Source organism: Phodopus roborovskii, unplaced genomic scaffold (genome assembly GCF_943737965.1).
Source record: "Phodopus roborovskii unplaced genomic scaffold, PHOROB, whole genome shotgun sequence".
Lineage (NCBI taxonomy): Eukaryota > Metazoa > Chordata > Mammalia > Rodentia > Cricetidae > Phodopus > Phodopus roborovskii.
This window is the reverse complement of record NW_026126485.1, coordinates 11,085,069-11,112,401: the sequence shown is the minus strand read 5'-3', so window position 1 is coordinate 11,112,401 and position 27,333 is coordinate 11,085,069. Positions and strand designations below refer to the sequence as shown.

The 27,333-nt window shown below is 41.3% G+C and overlaps 1 protein-coding gene across 2 annotated transcripts in view; it reads right to left on the bottom strand.

Annotated features, from left to right (window-relative positions):
- Window positions 1-22,358, bottom strand: part of Net1 (neuroepithelial cell transforming 1) — a 32,494-nt gene extending 10,136 nt beyond the window's left edge. The window contains exons 1-3 of one of the 2 annotated variants that reach the window (XM_051194792.1): window positions 22,148-22,358; window positions 15,386-15,452; window positions 12,412-12,471 (exon numbers count right to left, since the gene is read on the bottom strand). In XM_051194792.1, coding sequence (XP_051050749.1) covers window positions 12,412-12,471; window positions 15,386-15,452; window positions 22,148-22,275 — 255 coding nt within the window. In that variant the 5' untranslated portion in view covers window positions 22,276-22,358. Of the gene's footprint in view, window positions 1-577; window positions 851-12,411; window positions 12,472-15,385; window positions 15,453-22,147 lie in introns of those variants that run through there. The other variant, XM_051194793.1, reaches the window with a different exon arrangement.
- Window positions 22,359-27,333: the final 4,975 nt, after the last annotated feature.

Sequence of the window (27,333 nt, the reverse complement as noted above, 5' to 3'; positions counted from 1 at the left end):
TTCATAAATGTTCATAAAGACTTTTGAAAGCCAAAATTATTTCCAAGCAAGGCAGGCTGAGCGTCAGTGTTCCACTGGCTTAAATCCTCTTTCAGAAGAAGAAAGGGCACAGGGCAAACTTAACTACATGTGGGAAGAAAAATGAACATGTATCCTGGGTCAGGCTTTACTCACACTCATTAGCACTGAGAGGAAATATTCTTATTTTTACTTCCTCTGCTAAAACAGTCCCTCAGACTCAGTAATATAAGGAAAACAAACAAAAAACCAAAAAACAAAACACAAAAATCACAACCATATCAAACATGAGAAATATGTTGACCCAGAGACTCATATATATTTTAAATCTTTGTATTTAAGCTGTATAGAATCTAGCTATGCTACGTACAACCCCCCTCCCCCCAAAAAAAACCCAAAAACCTGATTAAATTTAGACCACAGTTCTAAACACATTTCAGGCTTGCTTAAAAAGTTACCCATTTTAAGATTCAATACGAGTAAAAGTTTAAAAGTGAAATTTTAAAGTCTTAGAAGTTCTGCCGAGTTGGAAAATAGTCCTTTGGTCTGTTTGTCTTACCTCCTGCTCCCTGAAGGGCTGGTTATTAACATCTAAGACTCGGATCGTCCTTTTAATGGGCAGGAGACCTCCGATCTCATCATGAGCCACCATGCTTTACAAGTGTCCCTTCGAACCTTTCGGGTTAGTCTTCCTGCGAGTCAGCCCCACAGGGCAGCACCGCCAAGGCGCCCCAGCTTTTCTTCCCAGAGCTCAGCCTGGCCCGGCAGCCATGCGCCCATGCCTCCTACCCGCCCTGGAGCTCTGTGCTTCTGCAAAGGCAGTGAGCACGCACGCAGACCTCAGGACTCCGGGGCGGGGCCAGGCCCCACGTGACTTCAGATAAGTGCCCAGAGGGGCGCACCTAGGCTGCGAGGGTGAGCAGCAGCTGCCTGAGTCGTGCAGGTTGCTCTGAATCGAAAAGGCCCTGGAACTTGTACAGGAAGAGCCCACAGGAGGCCCGGTGGACGCCAGAGGAACTTTTTACCTCAGTTACTCCCCTAGCACTTAGTTTACAGACAGGGACCCTTTTCTCTAAAACGAGTCCTTGGAAAGAACTGAGTATAGGTTTAAAAACTATGTAGAAAAGAGTCTAGTTACCCAGCAGTGCAGGCGTATGCACAACTGTAAGATTACCTACCTCTTAAAACATGGTTCCCATGGGGGTCAGAGGGTGGGGGCATGGGGGATAAAAGAGTAATGGGAGAGGCCTGTATGAAAATGTCAGTGAATCCATTACTTTGTGCAGTGAAGATGTGCTAATGAAAATCAACTGAAAAGCTAAACTAGTTCCTGCCACCCCGGGTCCCCGCCTCCAATCATCAGGACTGACAAGGGAGTAAATACAGCAGGCACCATAGTTCACTCTTCCTGCTGGAATGCCCGGGTCCTAGGTAAACTGGCCTAGTTAAGATTTTTCAGGCTCAGAATGTTTATCACCAGATATTTCTGTTTTAAAATTTTAAGCACTCAGTGTGAGGTATTTTACCTCTTTTCTAAACTTATCTTGATGTGGCTCTGTAGGGTCAAAAGAACTGCTCACAAAACCTTGCATTTGACAAGGGAAGAAATGGGCTCCTCCTGGAGGTGAAGTCACCAGGAGAGGCAAGCCTTTGACTTTGCAAGGACTTTTTTTTTTTTTTTTTAATGGGAGGGCACTATTTCTGTTGGATTTAAGATGAAGTAGACTTTCTTCTGTATTTGTTTTGTAGAGTAGGCTCATCTTAAGTGTGCTAATATTATATGCTAGTAACTTGCAAGCCTATTTTCTCTTAGTATTTACCAGCATAAAATAAGCCTTGTATGAAACAGGCACTATTCTAGATACTATGGTGATGAAATGGAGGCTTTGTGGCTGAGACCCCATTGTGTAAAGGCAGGTCACATGAGGTGGCACAGATAAAAGGAAGCTTTTGCAAGTTCCAAGAAAGCTGTGCAGCTAGCAAGTGTGACCTGTGGCAACCCTCAGACCTGACACGTGGGTGGGAAAGCTCCCAGGGAAAAGTTTTAAGGTAGTGTTTCTGTGGGGCCTTGAATGCCATGTTGCTTCACACAGGTTTGAGCAAGAGTATAATGATGAGGGGACAGACTCCTACAAGGCCACAGGCTGATGACAGATACTGCAGATGCCTTTGCTATGAGCCAGGCTACTAATGTCTGGGTGGCTGGTGTTGAAGGTGGCTAAAAGTTGACTGGGAAAACAAGGCAAAACTCCTAAGACAGTGCCAAAAACTCTGCCCAAAGCTGGGGCAGTGGGAAAAGATACGTGCAAGATGTCAAAGATTTATACACAGGAGCAACTGTTTCACAAGTAAAACACTGATTTCCCATGAAAATCCTAAATTTCATTTGGATGGATACACTGCATCTGAAGAACAGTGAACACACAAGTATTCACAAGAACAGAAGAGCACACAAGTGAGGTTATTCAGCTAGTATTTTGGACTTAGAAAAGAGGTTTGCATATTTACTTTGGAAAATATGAAAAAAAAAAAAAAAAAAAAAAAAAAAAACCAACAACCCAGCCCAAGTGGTGTAACACCAGAGGAATGAACAGTGAATTCCCCAAATGGAAGAGAGAGAAAACAAGAAGCCAGGGGAATAAATGATGTTAACCATAGCAGAGGTTAAACAAGAAAGGAAAAGATCCACAGCTCTTCACTGAGGCTCTCAAGGCATCTGTCAATGGGGACAGAGGTAAATCCTGGGAGGTGAAAAATGGGCGGGAAATAGTGAGTACTGCTAGTAACCATTTCTAAAGTATGACGTACCAATTTACAGCCTATTGCCACCTCATCCAGGAAGGGCTATTGTTATCCCTGAGGCTACCAATGTGGTTTTTCTGAGATAGGGTCTCACTATGCAGCCATGGCTGGCCTGGAACACACTGTGTGATCAGGCTTTGCCTCCTCCTCCTGAGTGCCAGATCACAGGCCTACGCTACCACATCCAGGCAACCACGAGTTTCTCACAAGGTGATGCATCTTGCTGTTTTGAACTTTTAAACTTTTGAGTGGTGGAGACTGTTATATTCTGTCATCCACTCTTTGTTACTTGGTTACATCTGGATGACATGTGGGATATGCTTGGCTTTAAAGCTGGATTACTTTTTGTTTAAGATGCTTCTAGACAGCACTACTCAGAGGTGCCTGGAGATTGTGGTCTTTCAGGTAAGGTCAAAGGTCTGCTTAAGTTCTTGAGCTGATACAAATTGTATAGGCCAGGACCCACTGAGTAGTCTGGCCCTGTTAGCTTCTTCTTCATTTTAAAATCAATGCAAGTGAGGCCAATACTTTGACCACACAGTCTCATGAGGGAATAGAGGATGAAGTGCAGTGTTAGGAAACAGAGTGCCAGGGAGTTCTCATGGCTCTCTTACCCAATGTCTTCTCGAAACTGTTTTCCCATTTGGTTTTGTTTGAAGTATGGCCAAGGTAAGGAGGGGAAAGGATAGATTTCATTTCCCTCTTCCAGCTGGGGACCCAAGAGGTAAGGGCAGAAGTCTCAACCAGAAAGTCTACATAAAACAAATAGGATCTAGCAGAAATAGACCAGTTTAAAAACAAAACAACAACCACAACAAAAACCCTTGGCTTACTCTTACTCTCATTTTAAATGTGCAAGACAACTAGGTAACCTTCCCAAAGGCACAGGGTGGACATGTTCACTTGGCACAGACTACTAACCCACTCTTTTCAGTTTACTTAGGGGGAAACTGAAAGGGATGATTAAGGACAGGTGGGGCCTGTGTGGTGCTACCCTGTGCTACAGCTCTATGCATGTGACTTTATTCAATAATGCTACCAAATACCAAGCACTGCCAGCATCTTAAAAACTGGGAAGATGGGAATTCAAATATAAGAAATTTGTTAAAAGGTGTGTAGTGACTCAGTGCCTGGACAGAGTTGACGTGTTTAACTTTGTTATGGTATACCTTTCAGATAAGGGAACAGACATATGTTCTGGTACCTACTAAGTGCCCAGAAAGCAAAAGCTGCAATTCATCCCATGGTCGTTTAATAGTTGCCAATATCTTACAGAGAAAGAAACCATAGGCAAAGGCCAGCATATTAGGCATCTTACAATAACAGGACAGGCACAGGAAATTCTAGTTGTTTAATTTTAGGAGAGGTCTTACTTCAATCAATGCTCATGCCTTATCAGGCTTCCAACAGCAAGTATTTCACAGCTCTTGACTGATGGCACCATGGAGTTACAAACTGGTTGAATTTCCTTGTATGGAAAGACATGTAAACTTACAACTTATCATTGAGTTGTCTAAAAGTAATAAAGCAGTATAGTAAACAGTATCAAGTTTCTGATAAAATTACTGGTTCCCAAAGCCCTGGTTTAGTTATAGTCTTTGTCCTGCCTGGATGGATAGAGAAAAGAGAAAGGTCACACTGTGTCCTCTCTCTACAGAAAAGGGACTGTTAGGCTGTGCTTACACCCCTCCCACATTTAATGTTAAAAACAGTCAAGAAGTAAACTCAACCTTAAAAGTAACCACTACTTTTTATTGTGGATAATGTTTCCATTTTCTTTTATCTGAAGCAAGCAATTGGAAAGTTGGCCAGCAGTCACAGGCTAGCCAGACCAACTAAGTTCTCTTGCTGCCCTCTACAGGAAATATTGTGAAACGCAGGGGCAACCTACTTTTCTGAACTAGGTAATCATACATAAACAAGTTTTTCATTTGAAGAAAAATATGGATGACAAATTTATACCTTTGGCCTTCATGTCGCTTTGTTGTTTACATTTCTAAACTAAATACATTCCATAGGTCACAAGAAATACTTTAGGACATTTTTTAAACTCTAGAGTGAAAATCACAAATATCTATTCTTTAACTAAAATAGATAAGTTAAAAATAATATTAAAATCTTACTTAAAAAGGAAGCACTGGTCAAGAAATGGGAACTTTTGAGAAACCAGTGTTCCAAAGTATGAATAAACTACAAACAAAAAAGGGCAGATGTATTATGAAAGAAATGAGTAATGAAGTTATTTGTGGATTTGTTTAAAAAAAAATCACTGGATTAAAAAATTGAGTGTATCCAAGCTTTAGTAAGAATTTTGGTTAAGGAACACTCTCAGTTGAAATCAATTAAATGCTATTAAACAAAACAGTCCAAAAATAATTAGTTTGTATCTTGTTCTTTGCAATGACAACACAAATAGCAAATGAAATGGGTATATATGCTGTTAGCAGTGACTTTGTCTCAAATACACGGGATAATAACAATGCCCAGTAAAATGTGTCATCTCTTGCTCTTGTTTTTTATAATTCTGTATGTATGATACTTGTGTGCTTAAGTGTGAGTGCAGAAGTCAGGACAACTTTAGCATTTGGTTCTGTCCTTCCATCACAGGTTCAGGGGATCAAACTTTGGTTATCTATCTTGAGTGGCAAGGGCCTTTACTTCCTGAGTCATCTTGCTGGCCCAGGATCTCTTCTTCTGCACCAGGATATTGGATTCCTCCTATTTTCTCTGAGCCTAGCTCTAGGGTTCCAAATTGGCCCAGGCTGCTGTCTTCAGCCCAGATTCTTGACTCTCCGCACTCCATCTCACAGCATCATGCCTTACCACCAATGCATATTGCTTGTTGTCCATTTGTGCTTACTAAATGCTGCTGTGTGCAATTTGTGCATGGGCTATGAGGGACAGATGACACAGAGGGCATTGGTAGCTAATGGTACAACAGGAGCTGGGGGATAATAAGCATCCCTCTTTAGTCCCCCGAGAAAACAATTCTGTGGTGCATTTTACATGGCTCTTCAGTGTGTCCCAGCAAGAGCAACTCTGACTAGTATGGTCATTAGCTTAATTACACACATTGCATGCACAGTCTCCTGTTTCACTGCCCCATCCTATTACCTGTGAACACATCTCAAGACACACCATCTGCCATTGAGTGCTCATTTCATGGAGAGATCCCAGGCTAGGATACCTAGGGATCATTCAATGATACAGTGGCGATAAGGACTATAGGGCTGGATTGAGATGAGTACTACTGATGCAGAGGCAAGATCATGATTTATGAAAAGCAGTGACAAATGAATAGAGGGGCAATGGTAGTTTTAAGAGTTGCAGAACTGGATTTTACTCATTTTTAAAAGCCCTGAATAAATATGTGGTACATCCTTCCTAATGTCTCAGAATCATAGTGGTAATAGCCAACTTCAGAGACCTGGACACCTCAATCCCTACATTTAGGCTAAGATCTGAAGCAGTACTGCATAATAGGAATGGCCACAGAGAATAGCTATTAGCTAAGTAACTAACTGTGAGCATGGTGGTCTCCTCAATAAGCATTCAACTTACAAGTGCTTCCTGTGGGACTGTGGGAAATGACAGTAAACTTATGTGGGATTTCTTACTCCATCCACTGTGCAAAGTGCTCAATAATACTGGGACAGATCCTTTGACATTTGGTCTATGACTATTAATGTGGTCCGTGTTTTTAGAACTTCCATTTGTACGGAAGACCACAAGTAGTTAGTTTTTATGAGGGAAGCAGTCCATATTTTCTTTCATGTTCTGAGGTTATTAACTGTTCTTTTGCTTGCACAGACTTTGCAATGACCTCGATAGTCCACAAAACATTGTTAGTATACTATGCCAACAGTATCAATACTAAAAAAAGCTTAGTGGTCACCTGTGGCAGGTGGGGAGAGCTAACCCTGAATCTTGTCTGGGCAGCATATTAGAGCTGGTCCCATTGGTGGGTTGCAGGTGAGCTGGCCCTGAGGAAGTGAGGGCAGGAGAGCTTATTCCACCCTTCCCTCATATGCCATGAGGTGGCATGGGCGAGGGAAAGATGCACCCCCCTGCCTCCCGAGGCAGGCAGGAGAGCTGGCCTCAGGAGCCTGGGAACAGGAGAGTTAGCCCTGTCCCTCACCAACTGCAGCACTCAGCACCTCACCTGGGCAAACAGCAGAGCTGGCCCTGGTGGTGAGGACTCTAGTGAGCCAGACCCAAGAGTATGAGAGTAGGAGAAGTGACACCACCTCTTGCTGCCTGCTGTGTTGGGTGAGCTAGCTAGGGCAGTGCTGGAGAGCTCATCCAGGTGGTGGTGACAAGGGAAAGTTGGTGGGATGATCAACTCATCTTCCATCCACGCCAGAACCAAGGCTATGAGTTAGCTCACCCCAATATCCACCTCATCTATGAACTGCTTGAGCATGTGAAGGGGATGGACTTGCAGATGACACTAGGCAACAATAGGACATCTAAGAGTCCTGGTGAGGGCCCAGTATCCATAGTACCAGAGGCCAGAGGCCTTGAACCAGACCAATGAATGCTTGCAACAAACACAAGTAAAAATGTATCAAGTAGGCTAAAGGGTATACTATGTGACTCATTGGTCCACACTACAGCTTCCACAAAGAGATTTGCTTTTGTTTTTTGTTTCTTAGTATTTCTTTTAAATTTTTTTGGGGCACAGGGAGATATGAAAAGATGGGGAGATGAATGGGATCATGGTGCATGCTGTGAAATCCACAAAGAATCAATAAAAAGTAATAATAATAATAATGATGATGATAATAATAATAACAACACTAATAATAATAATAATAGGCTTAGTAAGCAGTAAGTACTTGGATGCCCCAGGAAATCAAATGCATGCCATGAAAATTCAGAGGCTGCCACATCTGGGAGTTTAAATAAAGCCAATGGCATGAGGCTTTCTGCACTCTCTCCTTTGAAGGACAGGCATGGCAAATTGCATCCACCACTAAATGGAACATAGCAGCAGGCAGGACCCAACATATTTTGGAGGGGCATCTGCTCTATCCAGGAATTCTCTCATCCAAAGGCTCTTTCAAAGTCTTGAGGTTTCAGTGGGACTCTAAGCAAAATGAATCTCTGTAGCAGGCCAAGGCTGTGGTTTAAGCTATAGGCCGCTAAGGCCATATAACCCAGCACAAGTGATCTAGTCTGATATGTTAATGGCCGACAAGAATGCTGTGTGATACCTCTGGCAATATCAGGAGCAGTTCCAGAATGCAGAGCCCTAGGATGTTAGAGCAAGGCTAATGATATCTTTCATGATAGAAAACTGATGCTTAAAACAGCTCCTGGTGTGCTGGTGGACCAAGTAAGGATTCAACACCCTCTTACAAATAGCATGTGATGACATCAGAGCTGCCCCAAATCAACAGTGTCAGACAGGTGAAATTACGCCTCAGCAAGAGTACAGGACATTGGTATGTTATATTAATCATGATCCAGACTAACATGCTACTCAGTATATTGATACTTTAACTATAATTGGCAATGGGCTAGCTATTTTCCATAACAAATCGGCAGAAGATAAAAGCTTGGGTGTCAGCTTCACATGCTACTGTGAGCAGAAAATGAACCACTACTGCCCTGTATAGATTGAAGCAATTTCCTAAGGAGATGGGTATAAGAATGCACTTCCAGGAGATAGTGGTGGTTTGAATAAAATGGCCCCCATAGGTCCACAGGGAATAGTACTATTAGGAGGTGTGGCCTTGCTGGAGTAGGTGTGGCTTTGTTGGAGGAGGGGTATCACTAGGGGGTGGGTTTTGAGGTCTCAGAAGCTCAAACCAGGACTAGTGGCTCCCTGCTGATCCGGATATAGAACTCTTAGCTCCTTCTTCAGCATCATGTTTGCCTGCATGCTGTCTTGTTTCCCGCCATGATGATAATGGACTAAACCTCTGAAACTGTAAGCTAGCCCCAATGAAATGTTTTCCTTTATAAGACTTGTGATAAGTGTGATAAGACTTGTTATAAGAGTGATAAGATGTATACTCAGTTGTTCATCTTACAGGACAGGTTGGGGACAGAGGCACAAGAGCAGGTTTTTACAGGCTCCTGAGCAGTAGCAAACACTTTAGCTAATTGGTCAGGAGCTTGAGGAGCCATATTGAAAAACTAGAAATAGGAAACTGTGCTAATCAGGGCCAGGGAGTAATTTGGCTTATGGATTCTAGCCCGGATGCAATGATCCATAATACTAAAAACTGAACATATAGCCCCATTCTAAACAGGAACATTAGCTTATTCCCTTAGGATACTGTCTTCAAGGTTTGCCTGTGCTGTAGCATGTGTCCTATGTACCTTCATTTTTAAGTTTGAATAATGTTCTATTGTGTTTATATATCATTTATTTATCCTTTCTATTCACTGCAGTGAGTAGCAACTGGAAGGCATTAGATAATGCACCCTCTCCCCTTCACTCTGTTAACTTAGTGTGTTCACTGACTGCTTTTCATTTATTGAACCTACTTTGTACTCTAGGAGTGATCCCACAGTTATTCCATATAACCCTTTTACTATGTGACTGAACCTACTTTGTTGCTGAGTGGCTATAGATCATATTTATAAGATACTGGTTTATCATTTTTTTCTCGTACCATCTTTAGCTTTGGAATCAGGGTGATTGTGGCTTCAGAATGAATTTGGGAGTATTCCCTTCCTCTCTCTTTCAGTTTTTCTTTTTTTCTGAAGAGTGTGAGAAGGACCTGTGGTAATTCTTGAAACACTGAGCATAATTTATCAGCGGCTGTCTTGTTCTGGGCTTTTGGCTTAATCTCCTTACTGATCATAGGTGTACCCAGCTCTTCTCACCGCTGCTCATGTTGCTATGTCTCTAAGCAGCTGTCATTTGTCTAGCTGGTGCAACACGTTGGTGTAGTTTCTCATGGCACCACTTTAATAATGCGTCTGTTTTTCTATAACTGGTAGTAATGTTGGCATCGCAATGGTTTCTCAGAATATTATCATATTTTATTTAACTCCTTTTTGGCTAAGAACCACCACTTTCTTGTACCTAATTCCAAATTTTTCTTTACTTTCATCACTGGTACCAGAAGTTAGCTTTACTATATGGACCTTATCACAGGGAAATAATAGTCTATATTTTAGAAAATGGCAGAGATAGACCAGTTATATCAAAAGGGAGATAGCACACACTTACCTGTGGTTAAATCATTAGTTTTTGTATGCCAGCTACTTCAAATTATCCACGTAAGCCTAGGAATATTATCAAATGACTTAGCGTGTTTTCAAGAGGTCACTTATCAAAAGAAGTGTCTGGAATGTTAAGTCAAAAGCTGCCAAAACTTTATTTCCATTCAAAATAATCCTGATACTTTAAAAATAATTCTCATTTATGTATTATTTTGTCATGAATAAAGCATATAATTCATTATGCTTAATTCCAAAATGGCAGAGTATACCAATACTCAGAATGTAATCCCTGACACACCTTTTAACTTTTAAAAGAGCTGAGCTCCATATATATATGAGCATCACAAAAAGAACTGAACAGTCACATAGTTAAAAAAATGTTTTTAATCATCTCTTCTGCTGAAAGAACACTTCCATAAAAATAGTTCAGCACTGCTCACCCTAAAGCCTTCCTTAGTAAAAATTCAATGGCCACTTTTGACTATGTCAGAAGAAAAATGCCAGTTTATAGTTGGTAGCAATACAGAGGTGAGAAGTGACTTTAAAAAAAAAAACAAAGCATGGGGCTGGGTGGTGGGTAGTAGGGGTGGGTGGTGCAGAGGTTGAGAACTCTGGCTGCTCTTCCAGATGTCATGAGTTCAATTCCTAGCAATCACACGGTGGCTCATAACCATTTGGTGCCCTCTTCTGGCCTGCAGGCATATATGCAGACAGAACTCTGTATATATATATTAAGTACATCTTAAAAAACAAACTCCAAAACAAAGTATGTATCCCTTTACATATAATATAGACAAGTAAAGCTCTTTAGTAACACATGTGCGCGCGTGCGTGCACACACACACACACACACACACACACACACACACACACACACACACGGTATTTTACTTGAAGAAGCATACAACAATCACATTTACAGAACAAAATAGACAATTCCAACATGAAAATTCAACTACCATCAATATTAAATTCTTAATACAAGATATTCAAAATCAAAACACATAACCCAATGATCATACTATCTACTTAAGAGCATGGTCTTATATCATTCATCTGACCTTTATTACTCCATACATTCATCTGTCAGTTGTTTTCTGATCATTGACTCACATCAGGCCATGCTGCTTGGTTACTGAACATAAAGGTAACTAAAGTAATACAGATCCCAGCAACAGGACAGGTATCAAATAATACAAACTGATTACATTTAGCAAAGACAAAAAGCAGGGAGCTGCTGGCAGAATACCATTTTTAATGTGTTTTTCTAGAGAGCCAATTTTGAGAATGCCATATTCCAACCCAGTGGTTTCCTATTCTGGCAACTTAAAAAAAAAAATCATTTGGATAGACAAAAAGAAAAGCAAACCTCATTCCCCAAAAGGCAGGTCCATGTCACCCATCCTTACTCTCTACCCACACCCTAGCATTTACTGAGGACAGAAACTGGTTTATTCCAAGGACACAGGCTTTGGACCTAATAACAGTTTTACATTAAAAGAGTACCCGAGTACTTCATACAGTATTGGCATTGAGTTTCAGTTTACCAGAGGCTGCACATCTGAAGCCCATGGGGTGCCTCTGACTTATAGACTTGCTTAGTTTTTGCTTTAAAGGAAAAACAAACAAACAAAAAACCCAACATTTAACATTTGGAAAGTTTCCCATAGAAGTTTCCACTCTGGTGAGTCTTGTACACACAACCAACCGCTTGCTTGTTCCTTCTAGAGGGGCTTGGCGCTTCTTATGACTAGCCCTACTGCTACCTCTTTTCTTTGCACAGATCTTTACACTCACTCACTCACTCACTCACTCACTCACTCACTCACTCACAGATTACTGCTGTTTTGAGAACGGTATTCCTTTCATTCTTAACCAAGAAGAATCACAAAAAGAGGGTGTCTTAGGGTTCTATTGCTGTGAGGAGATACCATGTCCCCAGGCCACTCTTATGAATGAAGCATTTAACTGCTTGCTTACAGGTATAGAGGGTTAGTCCATTGTCATCATGGTGAGCAACAGGGTGGTAAGCAGGCAGGCATGGTGCTGAGAGCTTTCCAACCTGACCAGCAAGCGGGGGAGAAGGGGGATTGCTGGGCCTGGTGTGGGCTTTTGAAGCCTCAAAGCCCACTCCCAGTGATATGCCTCCTCTAACAAAGCCACACTTTAATTTAAGCCTTTCAAACTGTTCATCAACTGGGGATTAAGAATGTATATTAGCCTATGGGGGCATTCTCATTCAAACAACTACAGAGGTTATCTGTAGCCAATACTGTTCAGTTTGTACTTCAAAAAATGCAACAAATGCCTTTTCCCCTTCCAAACCAACACTCAGCATTCCCACAGCACAGGAATAAAGTACTATTTGTACAATTAAAATGCTTTTCTTAACATGGCAGCAGGGCTTACCTTCAGATCGAGGCTGCTAAGGCTTACAACATCATCATCTTTTTCTCTTCGCTTTCTTTTCTATAAAGGGGAAAAAAGATTTGATTCATACATACAACAAAATGTTACTGCATTAAACAAAGATTCACCACAACTATAAAAAAAAAATCATTGCAAGGAGCTGGAGCAGTGAATAGTGCTGGCTGCTCTTTCATTGGACAGGAGCTCTGGCTCCAGCATCTATGTCAGCAGCCCACAATCACCTGTAACCACAGCTCCACACTAGACGGACGGATGGACAGACAGACGGACAGACACACACACACACACACACACACACACACACAAATAAAATAAATTATTTTAAAAAGAAATTATTTTGATTAGGGAGATTTACAAATTATCTCTGGAATATGCATTGCCTAAACAGTACCCTCTGACTAAATGCTCTCTTGCTGAAGTGAATGTACACCACTAAATACCTTACTTCTGTGGCATTGTCAGACTAGAACTCATGTAATTTATGAGCCATTTCTGCTATTATGGGAAAAGGAAACTACTTTATATACAAATGCAGCAGGTTTTATGTTGTTTGCTTTTTTAAAGGAACTTACTGCTTACCAAGATGTGATGGGAATCTTTTTTTGGGTGGGGGCATCCTTTTCTCATAGCCCAAACTCAGATTTATTGCCCGAAGCAGGATTTATCAAATGGAACAGGACAAGCTATGTCCTGGAGTGATCTGGGTAATCATTCAGCTATGCTTGGTGCCAGTGACAGCATAATGTGTACATATCTATCATTTACAGTTCCTAGTCAATTATGAATAAGTACCATTAAGTAGCATTTTATCATTCCACATCTCAAAATAACACATTTCCTTGTGACTCATACTACCTCTTCCAAAAGCCTAAAACTAACCATCTAGGGCTCTTTTCAGTTCTTGGCCCCATGAGAAGAAAAGGCTTAGAGTCCAAATAGAACTGAGCAGAGTAGTTGAAAGAGAAAACACCTGGATAGATTTAGGGGAGATAAGAGAGCCAGAAAGCAGAGAAAGCACGCCACCGTGAAAATGAGAGGAAGTCTGTGAAGCTAGAAAAGCCACCTAACCCCACCCCAAAAGGGGAAACAAACATAAAAAAAAATCCCAAATTCAAATCCTACAAAAATCATCCCTTCAGAGCTGGAGAGATGGCTCAGTTGACAAGAAAACTTGTGGCTCTTGCAAGGGACCCAGGACCCAGGTTTGATTCCTAGTACCCATGTGTTATTTTACAGCCATCCATAATTCCAGTTCCAGGGGATCCAACACCCTCTTCTGACCTCCAGAGGTACCAGGAAGCAATATGGTACATATGTGGTACATGCAAACAAAACACACATAAAACAAAAGGAATAAATACAATTTAAAAATTAAAGTAACCCCCCATCCAAAATTACCCCACTACTAGGGAATGAAGGCACACCAGAAAGAAATTCTCAAGTGGACAAAACTGCAACACACCATTCCCAACTGAGCTTAAAAGGCACTGAGAAAATGATATAAGAAATGAAGGAACAATATAAATAAATCAGAACTGGGAAAAAACTTCAAAACCAAAGTGACAGATTTTAAGAAACCTTCATTGATTCAAAGGTCATGTTAAAGAAGTACAGGAAGGTATGAATAATAGGATCATGACTGTGATGTCAGCTAACCCCAAGTCCTAAGTATTTCTACCTGTTTGGAAACCTGTATACTAATAGGCAGACAATAGGAGCAAAATCTAGAACAATACATGTGGAGTTGCTGACATGGGTCAGAAGAGGCTATAGAAGGACCAGCCTACATGGGCGAGGGAGGTACAACTATGAAGCAAAGGAAGTGTAAGGGTAAGAGCATGCATGATCTTTTGCAGTTGCAAATACAGGGCTGCTCACAGGAACAGAGAAAGCTAACAGGATCTAAGACTGTGTACTGTTGCTCCTTTCAAATACCTTCAGGCTTTATTTATATCCATCCACCTAGAAGTTCCTTTTGTTAATATGCAGTATGTGGCCAGACAATTAGATGCCTCCTCCCACCCTAACACTGTTTGCCAAGAACCCAACTCATTTATCATACCAGTGGATAGAGTAAGTTCTCAAACACGTGTGGGTGTTGTGGAGTGAATATGAAGTGTTCTTTGCAAACTTCTCATGAATTGAAGGTTTGGTCCTGAAACAAGCAGTGTTCAAAGGGGCGGGAGGTATAAAAAGAACCAATATTCTTCATCATATCACAGAAAATTAAATGCCTCTGTAATGTCTTGTCCTAGGTCTGGAGAGATGGCTCTAGGTTTAAGAGCACTGGTTGCTCTTCCAGGACACAAGTTTGATTCCCAGCACCTACATGACAGCAAACAACTACATGTAACTCCAGTCTCAGGGAATACTAGCTTCAACTGACAATGTATGCACATGGTACACAGACATACATAAATGTAGGCAAAACACCCATACACATAAAATAAAAATAAATAAATCTTTAAAAAAAAAAAAAAAAAAAAAAAAAAAAAAAACTTGCCCTAAAAAATGGTTAGGCAGTTTCTCTGTTGTGAGGAAACCAACAGCAGATAATCATTTCCTCTCTATCTCTACCTATCTACCTATCTATCCATCCATCCATCCATGGTACACATATGTATGTACATATATATGTACATGTAATCTAAGACAAGCATTCATATATCTTTAAACATAGTATAAAAAGTTGTCAAAGATTGTACATAAAATGATGCCTTACTTTTTTACCACTCAAAGGAACAGAAGGTTAAGCGTTGAAGGTGAATTCATAAGAGTGCTTTGAAAAATGCTTTATTTACTTGAAATAAAACTTTCAGCTTTTGGCAATAAAGGACTAAATAAATCAGGTCTGCTTCATGAGATAGTAAGTAGCACAACTGAGTTGTACAGCAGAATGAAAGACAGCCCAGGAATGGATCCCAATGTTTTGAAAATCCAGGTATCTACTCACCAAAGTGAAGTCCCAGTGAGGGCCAGGTGTTAAAAATGTGAAGGAGCTGCCTCTCCGAAGGGAGCATCTATGACAGAAGAGTCAGATAATAGAGTAAGTTCAGCATAGTAAGGTGCTTGACAGATAAAAAGCCATCATGTCTGCAGTCTCAAAATTAGTTAAAATAGTGATCCAGTGTCAGCAACTGGATAGAGCAACGTCCTTCTGGACAGTGCACAAACATAACAGGGCAGATGCTGTCCCCAGAATCCTTACACTGAAAAGAGACTATAAAATTAGTGGAGAGATTACTATTTAAAAACAACTCTCCAAAACAAAGAGTTAATCTTGGGAATATATACACAGCTCAACAATACAAAATCTAACAACAGCTTTAATAATTATTTTTATTATTATTAATAATAAATAGCAACTGAACTTATAACTACATTTAGTACAATTCAAAACTTATGCCCAATATTTTTAAGTAAACAAAAATTAACACAATAAAACAAAAATCATGTTACTTACATTAATGCAAATCTCTTGATTTTTAACAATTACAATTAAAGCAAGAGAGTCCTGTTACAGAATCTGCCTTCACCTTTCTAAAACATAGGCCTGTACATACACAAATAGAAATGTCTATTTAAAAATATGTAAAAAAACAATCAGAACACAGCACATGTGATACCCATCAGCTATACTGTCCATCACTTAAGATGTATATAGAACATGGGACAGAGATTTTCTCTCTCATGTGGTTAAATACAGCCAAACATGGAGAGCAGAATCAGTCCCAAGCTGTGAAGAAAAGGAATTAAGTTGTCATCACCTGCCCTTTGGCAGAGGCTCAAATAGGTAAAAGGAGTATGACCTTTATAATGGGACAAGACAGGGGAGGAGGGCTCCAGTATAACCCGGATGGAGCTGTCACATGGAGGCTATTGATAGGTTAGCCAGAAGAGGAAGACATGGAGTGGTAACCTATCGTGACGAAAGAGAAGATATGCATTTGGCCTTTCCTGGTTGAATCTAAGATGTAAGTGTCCGGCTGAAGAGATGGCATACTGGTTAAGAGCATTTGCTGCTTTCTTTTTATAAGAGTTGCCTTGAGAGGACTCAGAGAGAGGTAGGAGGAGAGTCAATATGTAAGATCAAGAGATCAGAGGTCCTGGCCCTCTCTCCGGTAAGATGAGACCAAGTGGAAATACTTAGATTAATAGAAATCGGTTAAGACAGAGCTAGCTGATAAGAAACTAGTAACTTAGTAACTGGCCAACAGCATAATATCTTAAAAAAAAAAAAAAAGTTGCCTTGATCATGATGTCTCTTCACAGCAATAGAACAGTGACTAGGATACCTAGGCATGGGGCTCACTCTGGAGTGTGGTTGATATATCACTCCATTGGAAAAAACCAATTTCCCTTTCCCAGCAGGTTATCAACTGCAAATAGCCTCTTGGTTCTGGGTGAGAATTTGTGTCTACTTCCCGTTTTCAGTGCTGGGACTTTTGCCTGGTTTGAACCTGTTGCAAGTCTTGTGCATGCTCTCAGTCTCTGTGAGTTCAGATGTGTGTCACTCATTTTGTATCAGAATATGCTATTTCCTTGGAGTCATCCATCAACCCTGGCTCCTATAATCTTTCTGTCTTTTCTGCACAGAATCCCAGATGTTGATTAACAACATCTCACTCAGGGCTGAGTGCTCCAAAGTACCTTACTCTCTGTACACTGTCAACTTGACTGGCTCATTTGGAAAAAGGAACCTCAAGTGAGAAAATGCCTCCATCAGATTGGCCTGTAGCAAGTCTGTGGGAGCATTTTTTTCCATTAATAATCGATGTGGGAGGGCCCATTTCCCTGTGGGTGGTGGTACTGCTGGGCAGGTGGTCCTGGGTGGTATAAGAATGACAGCTGAACACAAGCTGGAGAACAAGCCAAGCCATGTTCCTCCATGGTTTTAGCATCAGTTCTTGCCTCCAAGTTCCTGCCTTGAGTTCCTACCCGGATAGTCCTGGATGATGGATGACAAGCTGTGAGCTGAAAAAACCCTTTCTTCCCCAAGTTGCTTTTGGTCATACTGTTTATCACAGCAATAGAAGCAAAGTAGGAAAAGTATGTAAAACTAAGGCTATAATTAATTACATAAAAATTATTAACTAACCATAGAATTTGATGTCTGACACTTGGAAACAAAAACTAGCTCTTGAGAATCTTTTAAAAAAACAACCCCCCCAAAACCCTAACAGAAAATACATCCAGTCTGATGACAAGATTCTTTTAAGCACTATCAACAGTTTACAGTAGTAGCTTCCTCCTCCCATTCTAATAACAAGTTTCTATTTATTTTAAACATCATGGAAAAAATAAATTGAAAGAATAAACTGTGCCCAGAAAATACTCGTGATGGTGCCAACTTGTAAAATTTTTCAGAAAGGCATACTCTTTTATTTTCCCTTTTTAATAAGAGTTAGACTCAAAATATAATCAAAAGTGTTATGGGGAAAAAAATCAGTTTCATAAAGCATTAAGATCACATGTGGCTTTTCTAGAAAAAACACTGGACAACTCATTTCCAAAGGGGGGGACTGGAATATGCAACACACTGGTAATGCTATCCAAATAGACATAATTTTCTTTTATATACCAAAGTAATTAAAGCGTTTAAGGTCTAAGATAAACTAACACTTTAAGGTGCCAGTTTGGTTCATTGTAAAAATGTCCTCTTTAACGCCAGGGTGACTTCTACTGAGCCCCCAACATTCTTTTCCTATGATGCGCTCCTGAGCCCAGTAAATTTCCATTAGACTACATTAGTTTTAGGAGAAATGAAGCATAAATGAGTGTTTTGCCTGTCTGTGTATGTTAAGTGCATCACATGCACGAAGTGACTATTGAGGTCAGAGGGCATCAGATCCCCTCGAACAGGAGTTAAGAGTGTTGTGAGCTGTCATACCAGAATGGGAATCCAAACCTGATCTTCTGCAAGAACAACAAACACTCTTTAACAGCTGAATCATCTCTCTAGTGTTCCCCATCCCCACTGGCACACTACGTTTTATCCTTTCTTGTCCTTGGGATCCTTGACTCCTTTTTCTCCTAACCTTGCCTTCTCTTTGCTTACATATCTGCTTATTCTTGCATATGAGTTTCTTCCCAAGTTGTGGCTCTTTGATTATTCGTGACAGTCCTTAAAAATGTAAAACACAGCTGGTACTCATTCTTCAACCAGTGCTAACCATTAGATTAAATGCTCACCATTTTCCATCTAGGTTGCTAAAGATTGTGTAAACACTAGGCTTTAATCTGAAATATTTTGTATATAATCACTTTTTAAGGAAACAAGTTTCTATAAGATTTAGAGTGCCATGAACCCCAAATGTTATTTATTTCTTTTAATGAAAGACTGGGGTTTAAAAAATATAAACATGATTGTGTCACTTGTTTGTTTAAAGTCTTCCAGTATTTCTCCTTATCTATCATGACATACTGGACCTTTCACAATAAAGCATCTGTCTAAGTATACTTTCTCATTACTTCCTCTTCCATAGCTTTATTTTGGGTTCTTCAGCTACAATAAATGAGTACATACACGTAGCACTGACCATGCCCATTTGCTTCAGGGTCTTTTTATATGAGTGAAGTTATAAATCTATTTACTTGCTTGTTTACTAATCTGTTTAGTGTGGTAAAGTTTCATCTAAGATAACCTTGAACTTCTGATCCTCCTACCTCTACTTTCAGGGTGCTGAGACATTTGCCAGCATGCCCAATACCATGAGGTGCTGTAGATCAAGCCCAGGGCCTTATGTATGCCAGGCAAGCACTCTGCTTACTGGGATATATCTCCAGTCTTATAGCTATACACCCCATTCATTATACACCCCAACCAAGAATCCTCCAGGACTCAGGGGTTACAACAGGGAATTACTTCCTGCCTTCTCTACTCAGGATGGAGTATTCCTTTTTATTTGCACCTATGCTGCTACTCTATCACTAGAAGCTCTTACCAAATACTATTTAACTTGCTCATCCGTTCCTACTAGATTACTTCCTATTTTTATATACTTGGTATGTGGCATTCATTTATTTTCTTTCTTCTTTTTTCTGAATAAATCCCACTTTTTTTTTTTTTTCAACTCACTGCAAGCTACTCTCAGCTCAATATTCAAAGAAAGACAGGGTTAAAGCCCGATAAAGTCTTATTTGAAAGGGTTAAAACTTGCTAATCAATGGTGGTGTACACCTGTAACCCCCAGCACTCCCGAGGAGAGGCAGGAGGATCAACAGTTCAAGGTTATCCTTGGTGACATATTGAATCCCAGGCCATTCTGGTGAGACTTGGCCTCAAAACAAGTGAATGAACAAAAAGCTGAAAAATGTGTAAACAAATTTAGTACACTCAACAAATTTAACACTCAGAAATACAAATGGATGAAAATCTTCTCACATAGCGTTGAGTATGAATACCTGTATGAAAAGCCACTAGCAACATATCCCATAATACACGAGCATGTGTGACTATACCATTCCTCTAATTTCCTAATTCACTAAATCAAATTCGAAATTCTTTCAAAATTTTTACATGTGTGTATGTATGTGTTTGCATGTCAGAGAACAACTTGGGGGTGGGCTCTCTCATTCCATTGTGTGGGTCCTGAAGGTCAAACTCAGGTCAGCCTTGTCAGCAAATGCCTTGACCTGCATTTGAAGTTCTTACAATGAATGCCCACCAGGTACTGTACTACAAGATCACCTGTCGCTTCATTTCCACCATTCCTCACTTGCTTTACTTCATGTTCTTCACCTGTCTTGAAGTTCCCTGAAGATACCCAGTAAGGTTCCTCTTCCCAGAGAAGCACTTGCTGCACCTCTATGCTTAGGAAAGTTTCTTCCAAATTCCCACATCTCCATCCCTCCCTTCTCTCCAACTGCATGATTGTCAAGAAACTTTCCCTGTGATCTCTTAAAAATGGGGACGATCTCTATGCCCCTCACCAGGCTTTCACTTAACTTCATGAGGAGATCCACCCTCCCCAAGAGAATTTCAGCTTCTAGGAGCAAGAGCTCCAGCTAGAATCCCCATTATCAACACAGGTCTGATGTTTGGGCAGGTACAATGGTATTATAATCTGAATGAGTGTAGAACTGATCCATCCATCTTTTAGAATCCTCCTTTTTCTCTTAGTTTTTTTGATTCTCCTAATTCTTAGTCTCAAGGATGACTTCCTTTTGCACATTGACTTCTTAAAATAGGACAAGAAGAAGTTTCAGAAGGCAAGAACTCAGGTAAATATTACCTTAAACTTCAAACTAACAAAACTCAGCACCAGATAAAAGAATCAAGCTCTTAATACATTGGGTTTACCCATGCCTTGTTAATGAAAGTAAGGTGTCTGCTTAGTCCTTAAAACCCCATGACTAGACTATAAATTATATAAAAGATTAGTTTAAAATGGTATCAAGTGATCTGGGTGTGGTGGTACATACTGTAATCCTAGCACTGGGGAGGCCAAGGAAGAAAGACCAGTTTTAGGCAGAAAGGTTTGGTGCCTACTCAGGTGACAATTCCTCTCTTCACCACAGGTTCCATGAGATTTGCTGTGGACACCTGAAGCCTGCTAGTTTCAGTAGAGAACAGCTCTGGTCAGAAATATGGTGTGAGTTTCTGGCCAGCTTCTATACATAGTGAGTTCTGGAATGACCAACTTACATAATGAGAACCTGTCTCAGAAAAACCATCAACAAACAACCTAAAATCATGTCAAGTGGGGCAGGGACTTCTAAAAGATGGAGCAGATACAGGATTATTACTTTTACAGATAAAAACTGACAAGATTTATGTGGAGAGTTCTTTGCCCTGGCCCATCCTAAGCACTGAAGTTCAAAACGCCTTATTTTAAGCAGACACTATCACATACTACAGGACACAGAACTCAAAAAGTTATAAGATCTGTAACTTCAACAGGTCCCATCATTATGATGGGAACCTCTATATACAGCATTTTCAAACAATTTTTCATATTTCACATGTCAAAAAAATTACAGAGCAGTACAGACAAACATCATTCCAATTTCCTATTTGGCAATAACACTGTGATTTCCACGGTCTCTCTTCCAGACACAGATTTCTGAAATCAGCCTAGTGTTCACCTTTTCCAGACGTACAGAAATTAAGACAACAACACAGAATATGAAATGTGCTAATAGTCAAAAAGCCTGAGAGTGTCTTTCTCTGATCTCTTCGTTCCGGGGGGCCTGGCCTACTCTGGTCTGGAAAAAAAAAATCATTTCAACAGCCACATTTAGGCTTAAAGGGCTGGTGCCTGCTCAGGTGACAATTACTTCCCATCATCACAGGTTCCATGACAGTTTTGGTCTAAGCACCTGCAGTCCACAGCCAGATTCCCGTAGAGAACAGCTCCGGTGCAGAAAAGTCTGGTTCCCCAGGAAGGGGTTAAAGGAGACTGTCAACAAGTCCAGTGAGTCCGCCCCTTCCTTCTCAGCAGGGCCGAGCAGTCGCTGTTTCGGCCTCAGGGTGAAGCTGGCCTTCGGAGCCTCCGGCCTGGCCAGCACACTTTCCTCCCGCGGGTTCCGGCGTGTCTGCCCGGCCTTCCCGCACCTCCCCTGCTCCACTCCCAGTCCGCGGTGAGCTGCCGGCCCTCCCACCCACTCTCTTCCCGAGTCTCCGGACTCCACTCCTGGAGCTCCCCATCCACCCACTTGCCGGGTCTGCAGGCTCCGCGCCTGGCTCTCGCCAGCCACCTCCTGCCACACTCACCTCCCGTCCGCCGCTGGCCCGGGGGTGTCAGCCGGAGGCTCTGCAGCTCGCTCCTCGATGAGCACGGAGGCCCTGCGGCTTCTCCTCCGCGGCCGGGGCTGCTTCTGAGCTGCCGGCTCTGGCTCCATGGCCGGGGGTGGGGGGTGGGGCGGTGGCCCAGTGCCCGGGAGACCGACCGTGGCGGGCACAGTGCCCGCCAGCGTCTGTGAGGCAGCAAGTTGCCTTCTAGCACAGAGCCGCTACCGCCATCATCCGGGGATTTGAAAATGGCGGCGGCCCAGCGATCAGCCAATCAGAGACCAGGTAGTGGTTGCTAGGATATGTGGAGTCCCGCCCCAGTCTAGAGGACCTCAGCACACTTCTGGAAGCATGAGGGGAAATGGGAGAGAAAGTAGCAGGTGAAAATTAGGGGTTTGGAGCTTGATTCTAACTCCTCTCCTGAATTTCCCAAAGGCAGTCTCTATTCACCACAACTTTTGCTGCAGGCCAGGCAAATGTGGGAGTTGTGTTCATTCCGTTGTGGAGTTGCTATTTAACTACTCACACATATGTATTGAATATCTACAATAAAATACTAAGCCTTCGGCTAGGTTTTAGCACAAGAAAGGAAATTGAAGACATTTTTGTTTTTGTTTGTTTGTTTTGTTTTTCGAGACAGGGTTTCTCTGTATTGTTTTGGAGCCTGTCCTGGAACTCCCTCTATAGACCAGGCTGGTCTCCAACTCACAGAGGGATCCACCTACCTCTGCCTCCAGAGTGCTGGGATTAAAGGCATGGGCCACCAATGCCCGGCTTGAAGACAAATTTTAATCAGAGAACTGCCATGGTTTATTGAAGCAAATGGAAGGAAACTGGACTATTGTATTAGTTTCTATTCTGTTGTGATAAAATACCATGACTAAAGCAACTTTCAGAAGGAAGAGTTTATTTGGGCTTATGGTTCCAGAGGGGTAAGAGTTCATCATGGTGGGGAGACATGGCAGCAAGGCACGGTGTCAGGAGCAGAAAGCTGGGAGATTACGTCTCTTGACTGCAAATATGAGGCAGAGAAAGCAAACTGGAAGTGGAGTAAGGCTACAGACTCCCAAAGTCAGCCCCCAGTGGCATACTTCCTCAACTTAAGGCTCCACCATACAAACATCCCAAGAACATCACCATCTGGGGATCAGGTGTTTGTAGACTTGAGCCATGAGGGACATTTCTCACACAAACCATCATAACCGCATACCGAGAGTTGATCATGCAAACCCAGGAAAAGGCTGTTGGTGGATAGTTTTGTGTTAACTTGACATAACCAGAGTCAACAGAGAGAAGGGAACCTCAACTGAGAAAATGCCACCAAAAGATCAGGCTGTAGGCAAGCCTGTAGGGCATTTCCTTAATTCGTGATTGATGGGGGAGGGCCCAGCCCATTATGGGAGGTGCCATCTTTGGGCTGGTGGTCCTGGGTTCTATAATAAAGAAGGCTGAGAAAGACATAAGGAGCAAGCCAGCAAGCAGCAACCCTCGTCCATGGACTCTGCTCAGCTCCTGCTTCCAGGTTGCTGCCTTGCTTGAGTTCCTGTCCTGACTTCTTTTGGTGACGAACTGTGATGTGGAAGCATAAAAATTAACACTTTACTCTCCAACTTTGTCTCAAAAAACCAAAACCAGCTCTTTACAGAAAATGATGTTTTCTTTTCCTTTCTTAGGGGGAAGCCACAAAGGGATGTGGGTAGTGTGTGGAGCTGGGAAGACAGGGAAGGAAGTGAATGTGATCCCAGTGCATTATGTAAAACTCCCAAATAATCAATAAACGTGTTATGTTGAAAAAAAAATAGAACCAGGGCTTAGAGAGATGGCTCATCAATTAAGAATATTTGTTGATCTTATAGAAGATATGGTTGGATCTCAGTACCCACATCGGACAGCTTACAGCTGCTTGTATATCCAGTTCCAGCTTAATCCAATGCCTTCTTACCTACATGGGTACCCACACACATAGGGTACATGGCCACACCCACCCACACAGTATGCCCACTGAAATCTGAAATCCCATTTATTGAAAACTATATAAGAAAGGAATGGAAAAGTAAGGCAATTATAGTAGTAAGCATCAGGATTTTACTTTTTTTTTTTTCATTCTTTCAAGACCTAAGCATAGCTATGAAGTGTGTCCAAACCAGTACTGTATGGATATATAATTTCTTTCAAGGTCCTGTTTGGTGTGATTGTTGGGGCTTTGAGATCTGCCAAGAGTAGATGGACTGTGGGCTGGAACTTTAGACTAAGAGCTGGTACAGATACTTATGCTGTCACCTACAGCAGAGATGTCTTTTTTCACTTGAAAGCCCCAATTTTAGCCTATGGCCTTTCAACTAATTGCATAAGGAAAGCACACTTGGAGGATTGTAGTAGTTTGTATAAGAAATGTTCCCCTAAAGGCTTATGAGTTTGATCTTGCTTCCCAAAGGAAATAAATATATAAAAGACTACTGTACTAACAACATAATAGCAAAAGTATAGAAAATCCCCTCATGTCTAGGAGTTTTGTTGGATGAGGTGCCTGTGTGGGAGGTAATGGTAAAAAGATGCATCTGACCAAGCGTGATGATACATAGCTTTGATCTCAGCACTTAGAGGCCAAGGTAGGATGACTATGAACTTGAGTTTCACATGATCTACATAGTAAGATCTCAATAAAAGAGAGAAGAAAACAAAGCAAAACGATTCTTTGTTTCCCCTAAGATTTTAAGACTGATCCATGTCCACACCGCATTGAATGGGTCTAGTTTTGTCTGTATTTAAAATGGTGTGAACATTATTCAAGTAGAAGATACTTGTGAAATACATATGAAATAGAAAGTGCTGATTTGGGGCTGGATAGATGGATTAGGGGTTAAGAGCTTTGGTTGCTCTTGCAGATGACCAAAGTTTGGTTCCCAACACCTTTCAGACTGATTTCCTATTGCAGCAAGTGGTATTCATATGTTTTCATTTTCCTCATTAATGCTGGCTCAATTCTTAATATCAGAGAAAAAATTTTGGAAGACATGTGTGAGGGCTGGGAGGATAATAAGGAGAGTGCTTGTTTACTGCACAAGCATGAGAGAGTCCTAGTTGCATCCCCCTCAAACTTGTTATACCAGAGTGCTGGTTTGAACAAGAATGGCCCCCACAGGCTTATGGATTTGAATACTTGGTCACCAGGGGATGGCACTATTTGAAAGGATTGGGAGATATGGCCCTGTCAGAGGAAGTGTGTCACTGAAGTTTCAAAAAGCCCATTCCAAGCCCAGAGTTTCTCTCTTCTTGCTGCCTGTGGATCTGGATGTAGAGCTCGTGGGTACTTCTCTAGCACCACGTTTGCCCATGTACCACCATTCTTCCCACCATGATAATGGACTGAACCTATGAAACTGTAAGCAAGCCCCAGTTAAATGCTTTCTAACACTTACCTTGGCCATGGGGTCTCTTTCCAGCAATAGAACACTGACTAAGATAACCAGTGATGAAAATGTGGAGGCAAGTGGATCTCTAGGCCTCACTAGCCAATCAGTCTAGCATAATCAGCCAGAACCAGGCCAATGGGAGTCCCTGTAACAAAACCAAGGTGGGTGGCTCCTGACCAATACCTGAGATTGTCCTCCGACCTCCACACATGTGCACATACACATGAATGTGCATCCACACCCACAAAAACACACATGTGCATGTGGACACATACACACAGTAATTTGTTATATTCAGCATACATATAGTTTAGAAGAAATTGAGGATAAGCTGTCACCAGTTTAGGAGACTAAATTGTAGATGGCACAAACTTTAGCACAGCTAGTTCAGGACCAATATGGCTACGTTGCCATCAGAGAACTGAAAAATTAAAAATTAGGTGTGTCACTTTAAGAAAAGAATGTTTTCAGCCCTCAGGTGTAGTCATTTCCGGGCCCAGAGATAAGGCTGAGCTAGATATGACTGCTCCTCAATCATTACCTTAGGGTTGTAGGGGCACCTTCAGATCAGCATGGTAAGTGGGTACAGTATGCAATTAAGAGTGTTGATTTGGGATGGTGGCAGATTTCGTAGATTGTATTTAGGCAGTTTCCTCTACCCTAACTTCTTAATAAATCACAAATGTGTGGTAGATAAAGGGCACAGCATTTTCTTTACCCTCTCTTTAGTTCTGTGTGAGAAGGAATATATTATTTCTAGCAGTTCTGCTTTGGGATTACCTTTTTAAGAACCACTTACCCTTTAATTTTTTCCCCTATGTGGAAATCACAATAGTTTTCTGTATCTTAGAATTTTGTATTCTTCAATGGAAGCAACCTTTCAAACTGCTTTTTCTTCTTTGTCTTTCCCCAGTGGATTTTCTCTCCAGCATTAAGATTGTTTAAGTTGTATTTTCCCTAAGAACCATGGCTTCCAACATGAAAGATACTTGTAGTAGAAAGTTCTGTGTCTTTACTGAATCAATGCCAGAATTTTGGGTGTGAGATCATCTTGCAAGATATTTCCCCTAAAAGCAAATGAGTAAAGGGTATGGAAGGTCTTTTGCTTATTTCTTGGACTTGTATACATCTACCTTTATATTAAAAGCTTAACTGGAACTTATTCTTTCTCAGTAACTCCAATCAGTTTTGGAATGGCATTTATTAGTGTGCTGTGACTTATTGATGTTGACATTTAGTGGATAGTTTACAATCTTGGACTATTTAACACTACGGCTAATGTTCTAAGAGAGAGCTTTGAAAGATGGCAGAGGCTAAGAGGAGAATAAGGTCAATCTACTTCGCTATACCATCAGATGCACCTATTTTGTAAAGTTGGATGCTTCTACAGTCAAGAACTCAAGAACAAGACTTGTCAGGCCAACTTATGCTGTGTTGAGAAAGAATGGTACTACTTGTCTGAGCACATGAAGGACAGCAATTTATTTCTGTTGGTGACTGCTTTTTACTGTGACTTACTGTCAGTGAATATGCCTCTCAACAGAGTTCCTGGTGTGGCAACTGACAGCTGGAGAAAGGAGTTACTGGGAGCTGTCTACATGTGAATTTTGCAGATTAAGAGGTTCTTTCAGGTGCTATGAACAACCCTCCTTTCGAAACTGATCTTAAACATAGAGGACAAAGGTCTGGTTTGGTTAATTTATTTACAGCTCTTAAAGTCCAAGAGGAGGGGTGAGGAATGAAATTGTTCTTTGC